The sequence below is a fragment of the Alligator sinensis genome, unplaced genomic scaffold (genome assembly GCF_000455745.1).
Source record: "Alligator sinensis unplaced genomic scaffold, ASM45574v1 scaffold234_1, whole genome shotgun sequence".
Lineage (NCBI taxonomy): Eukaryota > Metazoa > Chordata > Crocodylia > Alligatoridae > Alligator > Alligator sinensis.
This window is the reverse complement of record NW_005842334.1, coordinates 181194-196561: the sequence shown is the minus strand read 5'-3', so window position 1 is coordinate 196561 and position 15368 is coordinate 181194. Positions and strand designations below refer to the sequence as shown.

Genomic DNA, 15368 nt, shown 5'->3' with positions numbered 1-15368 from the left:
TCAGCAGGAGGGACACCTTCCATGAGATCTCTCCCCATGTCACCACAGGGAAAAGTGCCAACTATGGGCACTTTCCTCATTATGCAGGGGACACAAACAGCAGCAGTGGAAAGGTCCTAGTGCCCACCCATCAACTCACCCCCAACCTGGGTTGAGTCATTCCATCCCACAGATGGAAAAATTTGCCTATCCCTATTATAGAGAGATCCAATCTTGATTTAAAGACTTTACATGATGGGAAATTCTTTACATTCCTTGGTTATCTCTTCCCATAGTTAATTATCTTGCTGTCAAATCTTTGCATTTGATTCCAGCTTGAACTTAGCTGACTTCAATTTCCAGCCATTAAATCTTGTAATGTTTTGTCTACTAGATCAGACCCTGTTACATTAGAAATTTTCTCTCCATGTAGATAATTATAGAACATGATCAAGTTGCATCTTAACCTCCCCTTTGATAAACTAAATAGATTGAGCTTTTTTAGTCTCTCATTGTAAGTGCATAATTGGACAATTCCTTTACAGATCTATGAAATAAGTATATTGAAATTAAATGAAATCAGTATAATGCAATGAAAGTAGTATATTAAAAACATTTATAAGACAAGGGAATAAAGGATTAGGTGTCTGGCGATACAGCCCCTTAGTGAGAGCTTGAAATGGTTTTAAAAATGAGGGCAGAAATGACATCATGTAAGACTATATAGAGAATGTAACTACTATTGCCCGTTTGAAGAAAGGCCTAGACTTAAGAGGGGGCAAAATGAACTGCAGCAACAAAAATAATCTAACGGAAAACATTAAGCATCTGACAAAAGCATTTGATTGGCTAAGAATAGTTAAGCCTCTTTAATGAAACACACATATCAAGCATCTAGACAGTGGACAGCCTTTTAGATACTAATGTGCATTTCCCAACCACCTTCCCCACTTACGAGTTTGAGAATAATTCAGAATATTAGTTACTGGCTCCCACTGTAAGTAATAATGCAATTAACTAAAGTCAGATTTCACATGGAAACTGCTTAGAATTCAGTCATTGAGCTCTCTCACTTTGAATCCAAATCTGCAATGTGCTTGATACCGTCAGCTCTTTGTAACCTCTGTGAACTTTTAGTGGTACAATACATGGCCAGTCTCATTAGCTTAGTGTTTATATTTCCATGCTGTCTAGGTGCAGCTGACTGCACAGTTGCCAAGTGACAAGCCCCTCTAACAAGTGTTTAACAAAGGGATATGTTTCCTCTGAAATATATTTTGGTGAAAAATAATAAAGAAAGATGTTTACAATTCATTGGGTTTTAGTCCTAACTCATATATAAATGAAGTGTTTCACATCTAGATAGCAATAGGAGTTTTTTTAATGGATTTTCTGAATCAGTATAAATGCCTTTGAGCTCTGATCATCCTTTATTTTTTGTGAGAACAGTGATTAGGGAAGTTGCAAAGAAAATTTGCTTATCAGAATTACTATATAATTAATCCATAGATGCACTGACCAGGCAAGCTCCACAAAGTGTTTCCCATTTGACCCCCTTTGCCAACACTGCCTTTGGGGTAAACTGTTGCTGAGCACTGTTAGCATTTCAAAAATAAAACTGTTATGAGCCTTTACTATGAGCAGTTTCACAGGGCTTGGTAAGATGCCATTATGGTGACTGTTATTACTGCAGAAGTAATTACCTTTGCCATGAAGAACCTATTATCTGTCTTATGTCTATCGACCAGAAGTTAAGCATTGGAAATGATTAAAGCAAAAATATACTATGCGGAGGAGGAAGAAGAGAGCACAGGAACTTGGGAAAGGTCACTAACATTTTACAAGCTTCTTTGTTTAACGCTTTGCTCCCTTGTGCCTTGATCTATTTTTTAGGAGTAGTTAGTTTGTGTGTGTGAACACACAGACAGGACAGCTCCATTTAACCACATTGGTTCTTATTAATGTTGTCATTTGATAATTCTCACGAGTGTCATTATTTTAGACGTAAAGAAGACGTGGTCTCTTCCTTGAGACTACAGACTATAGGCAAACAGATAAGGACTGGGAAACTCACAACATATCAGTAAAGTATTGCTTTACTGTGTGTATTGCTGGCTATTTTAAGGAATTAAGGGTGTATCTGTACTGCTCAGTTTAGTAACAACATGGTGATGAATGAGGCATTTTGTGTCTCCTCCACGTGCACTGCCTCTGAAACAGAAAGCAGATTAGCCATTTCAGTATGGAGCTGTACATGTGCTAATAATATCTGCCTGAACTCTGTGATATATTCTGCATATATGCTAAGCCTGAGATGTCCTTTTCTTGACTGGTCCACAAAGCATCACTTTACTACTATAATCCTTCCCAAAGATCCATGGTAACTACAAGAGACTAACCGACTAATAATGACCAGTTTTTAGGTTTGTCAAAAGCCAAGGGGAAAGTCCATCCATAGCACCACACAGAGCCATCCTTAGGGGTGCACAGGGCCTGGGGCATATCAGCCTCTGTGGGGCCCAGGGAAGCGGGGGGGGGTGGCGAGTAGCCGGAAGCAGAGGGAGGGTTGGGGGTGGCGAGTAGCTGGAGCTGGCAGCACTTGGCAGCAGCAGAGCCAGCGGCTCTTGGCAGTGGTGGTGGCTGTGGTAGGGCCTGTACAGCACTGTCTGTGGGGGTCCCCAAAGTGCGGGGCCCAGGGTGGTCGCCCCAATTCGTTCCCTCCCTAGGGACAGCCCTGGCACCACAGTAAGACAGGAACTAGTGAACCCAGCAAGTGCCTAAATGGCATTGCCTGGTGCCATAATCAAGCGAAAAAGAAGTACCCATAGAGTTAGATACACCCTTATGTATGCTCTTTGTTCTTTGTACACTCTTTGCATAACACTACCAGCAGAATCTAGCTTTATTTTTATTATAATTATTATTCAGTTTGTTGAGGTCAGCAGTGTCACCCAAAGTAAGTAATTTTGCCACTTGCTCTCTTTGTTGTCTGTGTAGCAGCGAGAAACACCCATAGGATACCTATCCAAGTGACAGTTTTCATATGATCAGGCCCCTGAAAGTGATCTGCAACTGTTATGTAACACACGTGCATGACTGCAGAGTACTTTTAAAATGTCCGATTGCATGAAAATTAATCCTCATCAAATCAGCTACTACTCTTGAGGGATAATTTTTTGCACAAAGGGCGGGGCAGGGCAAGGCAGGGCAAGGCACATCAGGGCTGGCATGCATCAGCCCAGCCCAGCCCAGCTCCAGCCCCATGGCTTTCAGTATGGGAAGGAGGGAAAGAAGCAGCACCCAGCTGCTGGATGTTTTGCCTGACCTGAGCTGGAGGCAGGTAGGAATAGAGCCACCTCACCTTGCAGAACCTCACCACCAGCTACCCCAGCTGGGGTATTTAGTAAAGCCAGGCCAGACCCGTGAGGTGAGAGGTCTCCATTCCACCACCCCTCTCCACCTCAGATCAGGCTAAACAGATGGCAGCTGGGTGCTTAGGGTTACCATATTTTCAGTTCCAAAAAGAGGGGACACCTGTTGGGGGGGTGGTATATGGTTGTGCAGGAGCAGTGATATGTCAGTGCCCTGCCTCTGCCCATTCCATTGCTCTGCACTTGCAAGCCACAGTGCCTCCCAGCCCTGCTGCTGCCCCTCATTCCCAACCCACAGTACCCCGCCTCCCTGGGCCATACTGGTACACTTGACTCCCAACCCAAGCCCCACCAGTCCCTGCTGGTGCCCCTAACCCTGGCCCACAGCACCCTGCCACTGCCAGTACCCTGCACTCCCAACCCACACTCCCTTGGCACCCCTCGTGCCCCTCACTCCCAAGCCATAGCCCCCCCAGCCCTGTCTGTACCCCTCACCCCCAACCTGCAGTCCAGTGCTCCCCCAGCCTTGCAGCATCTCCTGGACACCCTGCCCCTATAAGCAAGGGCACCAGCTCACTGCCTGCTGCCACCAAAGGGCACCCCCTGCCCCCTTCCCTTGCTGGAGGGGTAGGCACCTACCCCCCACTCCCTCTGCCCTGCTTCAGCCCCAGCACCCAGACAGCTTCCCCCAGTTCCTTTTCCTCCCTTCCCTACTCATATAATTATAGAAACTTAGGGATGGAAGGGACTCAGGAGTTCATCTAATCCAGCTACTTGCTCAAAACAGGACCATCCCCAACTAGATCATCCTAGCCAAGGCTTTTTCTAGCCAGGTCTTAAAAACCTCCAAGGATGGAGAGTTGTACTACGTTCCTAGTGAGAGAGTTTTTCCTAATCACTAATCTAAACTTCCCTTGCTGCAATTTGAGACTACTGCTCCTTGTTTGGTCATCTTCCACCACTGAGAACAGTCTAGCTCCATCCTCTTTGGTACCACCCTTCAGGTAGTTGATGGATGCTATTAAACACCCTCACCCCCTCAAACTTCCCTTCTTCAGACTAAATAAACCCATTCCCTCAGCCTCTCCTCAGAAGTCATGTGCCCCAGCCCCCTAACCATTTTCATTGCCTTCTGCTGGACTCTCCAATTTGTCCATAATCTTTCTGTAGTGCGGGCCCCAAAACTGGACAGAGAACTCCAGATGTGGCTTCACCAGTGCTTAATAGAGAAGAAGAATCACTTCCTTTGATCTTCTGGCAACACTTCTACTAATGAAGCTCAGTATGCTGTTAGCCTCCTCACAACAAGGGCACATTTTTGGCTCATATTCAGCTTAGTGGCCACTGTAACCTGTAAGTCCTTTTCTGCAGAGCTTCTGCTTAGTCAGTCAGTCCCCAGTCTGTACTGGCGCATGGGATTGTTCTGTCCTAAATGAAGGACTTTGCATTTGTCCTTGCTGAACATCATGAGATTTCTTTTGGCCCAATCCTCCAATTGGTCTAGGTCACTCCGAATCCTAGCCCTAGCTTCCAGTATATCTACTACACCCGCCAACTTGGTGTCACCTGCAAACTTACTAAGAGTGCACTTTATCCCATCTCTCAGGTCACTGATGAAAATATTGAACAAAACCAGCCCCAGGACCAACCTCTGGGGTACTGCATTTGATACCAGCTGCCAACTAGGCATCAAACCATTGACTTACTACCCTCTGAGCATGACAATCCAGTCATTTTTCTATTCACCTTGCAGTCCATTCATCCAACCCATACTTCTTAAGCATGCATGCTAGAATGTTTTAGGAGATTGTACCAGAAACCTTGCTAAAGTCAAGGTATACCACATCCACTGGCCTCCTTGCATCCAGATCTAGTCAGTCATCTCATGATAGATAGCAGTCAGCTTTGTATGGCATGACTTGCCCTTGGTGAATCCATGCTGACTATCCCTAATCACCATCTTCTCCTACAAGTGCTTAGAAAATACTGACAGCCCTAGAGCTAGCAGAGGTGGGGCTGGGGAGAGACAGCAGCCTCCGCCAAGGCTGCTGGAATGCTCCCTCCTGCTGGCCAAGAGGGTTGGTGCAGAGAAGCTCAATCCCACCTGACCAAACAGGTGAACATCTGTTGGGTTGGGTGGGGAGGGGAGAAGGGGCACTCTAACTCATAGCACTTTGTATAAAGTACCATGAGTTAGAGCACAGGCCTTACCATTTGTAGACACCCATGACCAGCACCTGTATGTGGTTCTGATCTCTGAGTTTTCATTTGTAGTATGCTTGTAGTGCTCAGTCTTTCAGCTCTGTGGGCCAGATGAGTGGCATGGGACCGAACAACAGGCTGGATCCTTTGTGGGGTCAGTGCTCAGATTGGGCCCCACACACCTGGATCAGGACCTGCATTGCCCTGGCTTGGCCCTACATGCCAAGACTTGGCAACATACTCTCAGGCCCAAGTTCTGCAGCAGGATTTGACCTCATGCTGCCTGATATACCAGTCAGGCCACACTGTTTGGCCCACTTGGCTCCCCACAGAACCAGAAATTTGGTAGCAGGGAAGTGGCAGTTAATGCTGCCACCACTTCCCTCATGCCAGATTTTCAATCCCATGGGGAGCCCAGAAGGCCAGATGACCTGGGTCCACAGGATGCATCTGGCCCACAAGGTGGAGGTTGAGCACCCTTGGGCTGGGAGAACATGGGAGAAGCGATGTCCCATTGTCCTGTATTATCATTAATTGAACCAACTATAGTTAGAAAAAAGCTGCTAGACAAGCTTTCAGTTTCTTTTTGTTCTACCTGAAAACTTGTCTAGCAGATCTCCTAAATATATAGTTAGTGCAATAAAAGATAATACCAGGTACCTTCCTTGACACAAGATGACAGGTCCTGCTCAGATCAGGAGCAGCAGCAGGATCAAGGAAGTGAAAACTAGTTTGGTGAGCTATTTATTAACCTGAACCCTCAGATCAGTGTTAGCCAGTTATTTGTAGATCTTTAGAAGAGATTTATATGCAGTGATCTGATGCCTTGTCAGAAAGGGTGTCTTGGGCTTAGGAGACCAAAGAAGACAGAATACCAATGCTAATAAAAGAAGCAAATAAACAGACCAGCAAAGCTTGCACTATGGCATAACTGAGTGTCAAAGAAAAGAAGTTTATTCACTCGCAGATAATCCCTGTTGGGATATATCTTTGGGTTTGGGGATTAGTAGAAAGTAACGTTGCTTCTGGGAATACTACTTTATGCTTGCTGCTAGTCCTGTTGAAGTCAAGGAGCCTACAAAAATAGAAAATATAATATTAGGTTTTTAATGCAGGCATTCAACCTATAATTTATCCTGTTTTGCCTCAGTAGTGCCCCTGTTGTCATGTTACGGATCTAAATCTTCTGCATTTCATTGACATGGTGGATAAATTAATTTTTGACTTTACTTGAGGGTTATTTTGTTGCTTAAATAAAGGGGAGTTGTGGTGTTAATGTCCTTTACTTTTTAAGAATGGGGGATAGAATCTATCTATATATTTTAATGAGAGTATTTCTTTAAATAGCTATATGTAGAAACTCTTTAAAATACAGGCTATTCATCCATGTCCTAATTACCAACTTTAAATGTAGCCCTCCCACCTCTCTGATTTATTCAGGGCTTATTAAAAATAGGGATTATTGACTTGATCAATCCTGGTAGCTCTTGTGGAGCCATTATCTTCTATTGTGTAAATCCTCCTCAGTTCAGAGATTATTGATCTGAAAGACACTAACAGCTCCTTTGGGTCCATTACAGTCTAGTGTGTCAATGCGGCTGCCATGCAAGGGCAAAAAGTCCATCTGCTAACAATCTTTAAGGCACACTGCTAGAGGAAAAAAGTTACTGAACCTCACAGAGGAGATGCTTCTCTCAATTAAACAAGTAGGGACTTTTTTTTTTAACTTCTGTTTGCCCACTGTGCCCAGAGGCTTAGTTATGTTATAGACTGATACCATGGAAGCAGCTAACTGTGCAGAGTAGGTTTTTGGCATTGTTAAAAATATAAAATATTCAAAGGTCTTGATTTTTCTTTGCAACCTTTAAAGCCAAGATATAAGCCTTAGAAATATGGGTTTTATACTAAAAGTACATTGTGACAGTACATCCAGAAACAAGTCACATTACAAACTCAATTAGCTGGTGTAATATTATTCATTACACAGGCTTGAAAAAATTAATTCATGCCAGACTTCAAGATGGAAATTTTTATTTGTAGATGACAAAAAGTTTCACATTTCTACTCTCATGTTTCTTTTTTAACACCAAACCAGAAACACTATCATAGAAGCAACTTAAAAAGCTGTACAGATCTTATTGTGCATCAGGCCAGAATAGAAAGCACTGTCAAGAGCAGGCAGTATCCTTTCACATGCTTTTTACATTTCAAGTTTTCTAGGACAGTAGAATTTATACCTATATCCTTAGGCAATCACCTAAAAGAAAGATAGGATTATAGCAAGTGGCTCTTATAACAGCCAGCATCTATATCATGCAAAGCCTTTATGATAAATATCCGGAATGGTAAAAAAGGGCTGTCTGTCTTCCAGTGGAGAGTAGGCTAGCATGACAATGCTGCTCTGAAAGGCAGCAGGTCCTTTGAATGGTTTTGTGATATACAGCAGTCTGGCTTTTCATTGAATTGGTTGAGCAGAGTAATTTCTAAATGTGTCCTAAACTAGACCATCTACATATTTACTGTTACAGATTGGCATCAGAGAGCATTTTAAGGCAAGATCAGTAGAACATGCTTGTCTAATACTTGTGTCATCTTCCTAAGCTTTCCAATTCAAGAACTTGTAGTTACAGTAAAGTGGGGTGCATGGTGGTGCTTGTCACAACTATTCCCTATATTTTTAATTAAGTGGGAGCACTCTTCATATATAGCTAAGGCTTCATATAGACCCATTAACTAAATGTTTCTCTCAGTTGCCTGGATTATAGCACCTCCTGTTTTGGCAGCAGTGTGGTCCTTGTGGACAGTATGCCTGTATTTTTCATCCATCTGTTCCAGGAGACTCATATTCTTGCCTACAGAACCCAATCTGCTCAGCCTGAATGATAGGATCAAGTTCTAATGTTGAACAATAGCTCTGAAGTGTGTCAACTATTGCTTTCAAGTTAATAGTATGGGTTCTCTGAAATAGAATAGATTCTTAAATGACAATGTTAGTTCTTTCATTGCAGATGGACACAGTTAATTCACAGCAGAATGGGTAAATTTATTCACTGATCCAATGTAGCTGGGAATTCCATTTATTGGAAGGATATTGAAAGAATATGTCTGCACATTTTAAGAGCAGGACATTTTTATTTCTAGTCTTGAGACACATGAATTAATCTCTTCTGGTTGCCACCATCTCCCAAAATCCACAGCAGGGGTGATCTGTGTTCCAAGTTGCCAGGGCTTCTCTGTTGTTTAAGACAGGTTTCACGTATCTTGTTGAACAGATTCCTAATGTCAGTACCATCTGTTCCCTGTGTCACCACCCAAACTTCCTTCTCACAAATATTCAGTGCTCATTCACATCACCTGGAGCAACTCCAAGGAATACACAGAGTTTCCTTTTGACTTTGAACTGGACCCCAGAAATATGTGCCACCTCTCTAGCTTGCTAGTGAATTGAATGCAATAGGTAAAAGGCACCAAACCTTAGAGTCCTTCTGCTCATTCCCATATTTTGAAGACTTTTCACACGTCTAAAAAAGGGCAGGCAGGTGCCTTTTTCCTGGTTCCTCATTAAGTGTGTGATCCTGTGAAGTACTTTGTCACACTGGCACCAGTTCAGAAAAAAAACTCAAGAGTTAAGCACAGAGTTGGATTGTGACTAGGGTGATCAGCATTTTGGAGGAACTAGCATCGGGAAAAATTAAGGAAGGCCGGGATGCGGAGTCAGTGTAGAATGGCTTCAGTGCTACCTTCATCTTACTGTCCCTTTTAATTACCAGATATTAGGACAGACCTTCTGACTGCCATAAACTTCCAGTTTTCCCAGATCAGCTATCTGCTCTTTAAACTTCCCTGTACTCTAGGAAAATTCTGGCTCAAAACTGAATTATTAAGAAAGGAATAGGACTCTTTGGAGTCTATCAATGTAGTTGTCCATGCTTTGCTATAGCAACAGGGCCAAATAGGAGAAGCAGATTTAAATAAGAGCTTTTGCAGTTCTACCCCTCTGGTGCCTTCACAAAAATCACTAATGAAATTCTGCCAATTTTTGGAAACGTGGTGGTTTTGTTAACATTCCCTGCTGATTTCTGGGCATTTGTTGTATTGCATTTTCTCCAGTGTATGCTACAATATCTGTTGTTGTGAAGGGGGCACATGACCATTTTAAGTGCTTACCATTGATTCTCTCTCTTTATTCTCTGTTGTTTCATATAGGTAGATAACTTGAATGGCCTTCTGTTTGTCTCATTATTCAGAGATGCCTAGCAGCATATTATTCGATAGAGCAGAATGGACTGGTGCCCATGCTAGCTTCTTTAGTTTCTACTCTTGCTAGAAAGACACCTGTCTGAATCATGTTTGTGGTTGCCAGGACATGATATAAATGGAAACTGAATGACACTTGTAACTTTCTCCTCTTTTGTTAAATTACTTCAGGGTTCTGTCTTTCAATCTTTCCACAAAGCAGTAGAGCCATCCCTTATTTCCTTTCCTATTCTTAGGGGCTCAAAGGGATGCTTAAGAATAATGTGTGTTTAAAGTTCAGCTAAATTTGGGAAGAGAGATTAAGGGAAAAGTTTGAGGGCATGATTTTCAAAAATGCTGAACACTTTCTAGGACCTAATGAAATCCTTGCACACTGCAGGTGCTCAGAACCACAGCAAATTGGCAAAGCAAGCAAAACTGTGGCTTGCATCCATAGATGCTTCTCTAGCAAATCCCAGGATGTCATCCTCCCACTGTACTTGGCCTTGGTGAGGCTGCAGCTGGAGTACTGCATCCAATTCTGGGCTCCACAATTCAAAAAGGATGTGGGGAATCTTGAGAGGGTCCAGAGGAGAGCCACATGCATGATCAGAGGGCAGGAAAACAGGCCTTACCATGAGAGGCTGAGAGCCATGGGACTCTTCAGCCTGGAAAAGCTTAGGCTCAGGAGGGATCTGGTGGCTGTCTATAAGTATATAAGGCGTGTGCATCAGGATCTGGGGGAATGCCTGTTCACCAGAGTGCCCCATGGGATGACAAGGTCAAACAGTCACAAACTTCTCCAAGACTGTTTCAGGCTGGGAATAAGGAAGAACTTCTTTACACTCTGAGCCCCCAAGGCCTGGGACAGACTGCCACCAGAGGTGGTGCAAGCACCTAGTCTGGACTCCTTTAAGAGTCAATTGGACATTTATCTTGCTGGGATCCTGTGACCCCAGCTGACTTCCTGCCCCTGGGGCAGGAGGCTGGACTTGATGATCTTCTGAGGTCCCTTCCATCCCTAATGTCTATGAAATCTATTAAGCTTAGCTTGTTTCTCACTCCGGGATGTAAATGTTGTTGTATCTGATTAGGAAACAGCAGTGTTCATGAATCAGTGAACCACACCCTGTTGCTCTTAGCACCCCAGCTATGGTCAGTTTAAAGATTGTAGATGGATACAAGTAGAAGTGGTCTTCAAGGACAGCAGAAAAAAATATTTGTTTATCCCCCCCCGCCCCAAACAAGAGAAACAAAAAACCTATAAAGCACTAAGCCAAACTTCTCTTTTTCAGCAGCTTTGAATGGGTAGAAGTCTCTAAAAACAGGCATGTTTTGCCTCAGAAGTTCAGATTGTGAATTTTGGTGGTGATCAGCCTTCCACTAAAGCTGTATACCCTATGGCTCTGTTTTTGTTTTACTAACAACCTTGTTAGTCTGTGTTTCTTAAAATAGTTTGGCCTGATGCAGCTCTTAATCAGTCTATCCTGATAACTTGGTTAGTTGCAGTGGAAAACAAATATTGTTTTGCTTTATTTCCTTTTCACTAAAACCCTGCCAACATTTATGTGAACAATTTTACATACATGTGCATTATCATTTTACTTAATGAGACTGCTCTGTACATGTGATATTATTCACTGTGTACTAGCTTTTGGCAGGAACAAGTTTTCAGTTCAGTAAAACTTGTTTGTTTGGTTTGGAGTTTCATGCTTGTCTCTCTGGATCAAGAATGCACTAAAGGGACTGTCTGATGGCCAAAGTATTTCAGGAATTGATCCGAAATGAAAACATAAAGCTTGGAAATGGATCCTGTGAAATGAGTCCAACAATGCTTGGATTACACAATAGTAGAATTAGCCTTCAATAATGCCAGGAATAATACACAAAAAGGACATCACTATTCCATTGAGCTAGTTTGCAAAATGTCCATTAAAAGGCAAAACTTTGTAGTTAAAATATAAAAGCTTTTTCTCCTTTCTTTTTAAATTGGAGCTGCTAAGCTAAGCTCCACTTTGCAGTTAAAATGAAATGGTTTAATCCTACACCACATGAAAGGAAAATGTCAGCAATTAAGTCAGATGAAAAAGCTTTGTTAGTGAAGGAATGCATGGCTGGAACTTGCCCTCAAAAGCTTTACAAGAAAAACAGTCATTTATTTAGGTCATGTCTTCATAGAACACAAAAGAAATAAACTGATAATGGATTGGCACTTCAGGGGAACCAAAGGCTTTTAATAAAAAATTCTTGGACCACCATCTTCCTCCTAAATATCAAACTGTTCAGATGTAACCTTCCAGTAACCTTACTGGCGTGCACTACAGTGTGATTCACTAGGATGCCCCTATTCTTTTCGTTTTAGGCTCCTGCTCACATGGCTATTGGGAATGTCAGAATGGCAAGTGTTACAGACCAGAACAAAGCTGTGATTTTGCGGATGACTGTGGGGATAATACCGATGAGAATGAATGCGGTACTTCCTGCACCTTTGAAAGAGGCAGATGTGGTTGGCAAAATTCCCTAACTGACAACTTTGACTGGACTCTGGGAGACGGCTCGCCTCAAAGTCTTAGACCTCCCAAGGATCACACGCTTGGAAATAAAAATGGTACGTTGTTGATTCACACACAAGGATATAATCACATTCACAAAACTTCTCATGTCTTCCCCATGATACAGCAGGAGGGCTCTATATATCTAATTAAGGTGACATTATTAATAAGTGAAACATTTAACTGGATACTAGGATCTTATATTAATTACTGTTCAACAGTGATTTTTAAGTCAATAAAAGTTTGATTCCCAGTTGCCTTTTTTTCTAAATAGTACAACATGTAATGAACAAGACAATTGGTTACTTGTCGAGAGAGAGACATCTGATACAGCCACGGACAATAAGGGTACAAGATCTATTAGGATCCATTCCAGCATACTTTAAGATCATTTCTAGTAAGCATCTGGTGAAGTCTGAAGTATTACATAGTCTGAAGCTTGTTAAAAAAAAATCATTCTGTGGTCTATCTCTGATACTCAGAAAAAACAGAACAATTTAAATGATTTCCAGCAGTTTTTCTTTTCAACTATATGACTAAAACATACCTTTTACAAAAGTGAAAGCCAGAATCAAGCAGAACCTTAATGTAGCATAGCAGCATAATCAGCAGTCTGGGAGTTTGACAACCATGGGATAAGATCACTCTCAGTCATTCAGATCTCTGATTTTTTCCCCCTCTGGGTCCATACTTTTTGTTGCACCAAAAAACCTCAAATCAGTTTATGGTGGCCCATATCTGTTTGTTTATAGCAGGAGAACATGGGCAGTCTAAAGGTGCCTGTGCTTTCCAGCTGCGTGAGGCATCAGCTCTGTGACCTTAGTTTTATTAAATGACACTGGTAATTCAGTGAGGCGGACTTTTTCAAAATTATAGTAAGGCACTCATTGATACCCAACTGGAGCAAAATGCCCTTGTGCCTAGAAAAATATTTTTCTATCTAACTGCTAAATTGTACCTAGAGAGTATGTCCTAGAGAGAGATGAGCTGGATGTTTCAGGAAATAAGTGACCCAAGTGATTTGCTAGGACCGAGTCCCAACTACAGAGGTCAATCATTTTACAAAAGTAGCCTGTATACTCATTTCATTGGAAGTAGCTGGAGTGGCTACAGCTCTCACCATTTTCCATAAAACTTTCTTCCTTTGTCCCAGAGCATCCAGGTTCCTATTCTTTTCCTATATCTTTCAGCATTTTAAGTTCACTCTTGTATTTGAAATTTCCACTGTACAGTGCAGGAGCTTGAAATTCAAATCTTTCACTCCTCACAGAAGCCAAGGGTTTGAATTTAGCAGCTGCCAGAGGGAATCAGTAGGATATATTATGTGGAGATGGGCTTTGGAAGGAGGATGGTTGAATCTTAAAAGGCCAGAGTTTATTTACAATTGTATACACAGGAGAACTTAGGAGCCTGTGGCAACTTGATAAGCAATAGTCCTGTGTGTGGAATAGGTAGGGATAAATAAACACTGAAGCTTATTTGTACACTTATTGCCAAATTTAGGCAGTCTAGGCTGTTTACATTTAATGGTGTCAAAAATAAGAAACAGTGCAAGAGAAATACAGGGGACAGAAAACATGCTGCACACTTTTTTGGCTTTTAAAAAGCTCAGTTCTGGTTTAAATGCGGGGTTTTAAAAGTTATGGTTTGGTTCTGTGGTCGTTGTGTCTCATTGACATTCATGTCAAATTCTCTTGGCATACAAATAAAAAGGCTCTTGTTCAAATTGCTAGCCGTGCAAATTCACCCTAGAATCTGAAAGGTAAGCTCTATTTTTCTTAATTCATGCATCATCAATAATAAAAATAGTGCAAAACATAGGACATGTTTTGCCCTTGATTACACCTCAGTAGTTACTCTGTAGCCTTGAAATTATCATGTGCTCATTTACATCTGAAACTGTTAAATATATCTTTCACGCCTACATTTTTTAATAAGGTTACAATACTGTAAGTGAGAACAGAATTTGGCTTTATAATCTGCATTTGCATCATTTAATTGTGTTGATAATGAGTGAGCTAGAGCAGCATTCAGCTCAATCTGTTATAGTTTTATTGGCTGGTATGATAAGTGCAGTATTCAGAAATCACTCAATCCCAGATCCACAGAGAGGTTTAGGTAGAATTCCAATGCCTTAGTTCCAATTTACAATCCTCCAAACACCAATTTATGGTACCACCTAACTCTGGAGGCCCCTAAAGTCTGTTGGTTTTCAGTTTTCAGCATGAAGGTTCTTTCGGTATTTAAGGTGTTAGGCTTCCAGGCATGCGTCATTCTTGACAGGTGAAGCCTATTTCCCACTTAAACCTCATCAGGATTAACAAACTCTGTGTGCTTCTCCCTACCTCCCCTGAGGGGCTCAATCTGGCAGGTATTCTTATAGCATAGGTAACTTGTCAGGCTCAGCAGAAAATGAAGAGGTGACTATAGCTTTCTTCTAAAACCTGGGTGAAGGTTTTGGTGCTGCTGTCATCTCCCTTGTATACAATACTGTAGTGGTTAGAACACTTGTTTAGGATGCAGGGTTAAATACTTACATCTGCCTAAAAGGATTGAAAACTATGTCTTCCTATATCTTGAATCCCCAACGACTAAGGTGGAAGGTGAACATGGGTTTAACCACTTATGGGTGCGTCCAGACAAGCGCGCACATGCCTTTTGCGCCATCTCAAACCCCTTTGAGATGGGGCAAGAGGCACGTGTGGGAATGAAAAAATGTTCCCTGCACTGCAAGTTGGCAGCGCAGGGTAAAAATTAGACCCCTGGATATCCAGGGTTCTAAAAAAACCAAAGTTTAAAAAAGTGGGGCAGGGCATTGTCCTGTACCATGCCCTGAGGCAACTGGAGGCTGGGTCCTCCACAGAGATGCTCTGGCTGCCAAATCATCTCTATGGTTGGCCCCTTGCCCTGGTGCTGAAGCAGCTTCTTCAGCACCAGGGCTCCAGTGCCATAAGTGAGGGGTCGGGGGGGCTGGAGGAGGGGGAAGGGGACAGTAGGGAGGACCCCTGCTGGCCCTGCCAGCTCCCCC

At 42.4% G+C, this 15368-nt stretch overlaps 1 protein-coding gene across 1 annotated transcript in view; it reads left to right on the top strand.

Annotated features, from left to right (window-relative positions):
• Positions 1 to 15368, top strand: part of MALRD1 (MAM and LDL receptor class A domain containing 1) — a 455974-nt gene that overhangs the window by 274903 nt on the left and 165703 nt on the right. Inside the window, exon 26 of the mRNA XM_025210089.1 lies at positions 12151 to 12396. Coding sequence (XP_025065874.1) covers positions 12151 to 12396 — 246 coding nt within the window. The remainder of the gene's footprint in view (positions 1 to 12150; positions 12397 to 15368) is intronic.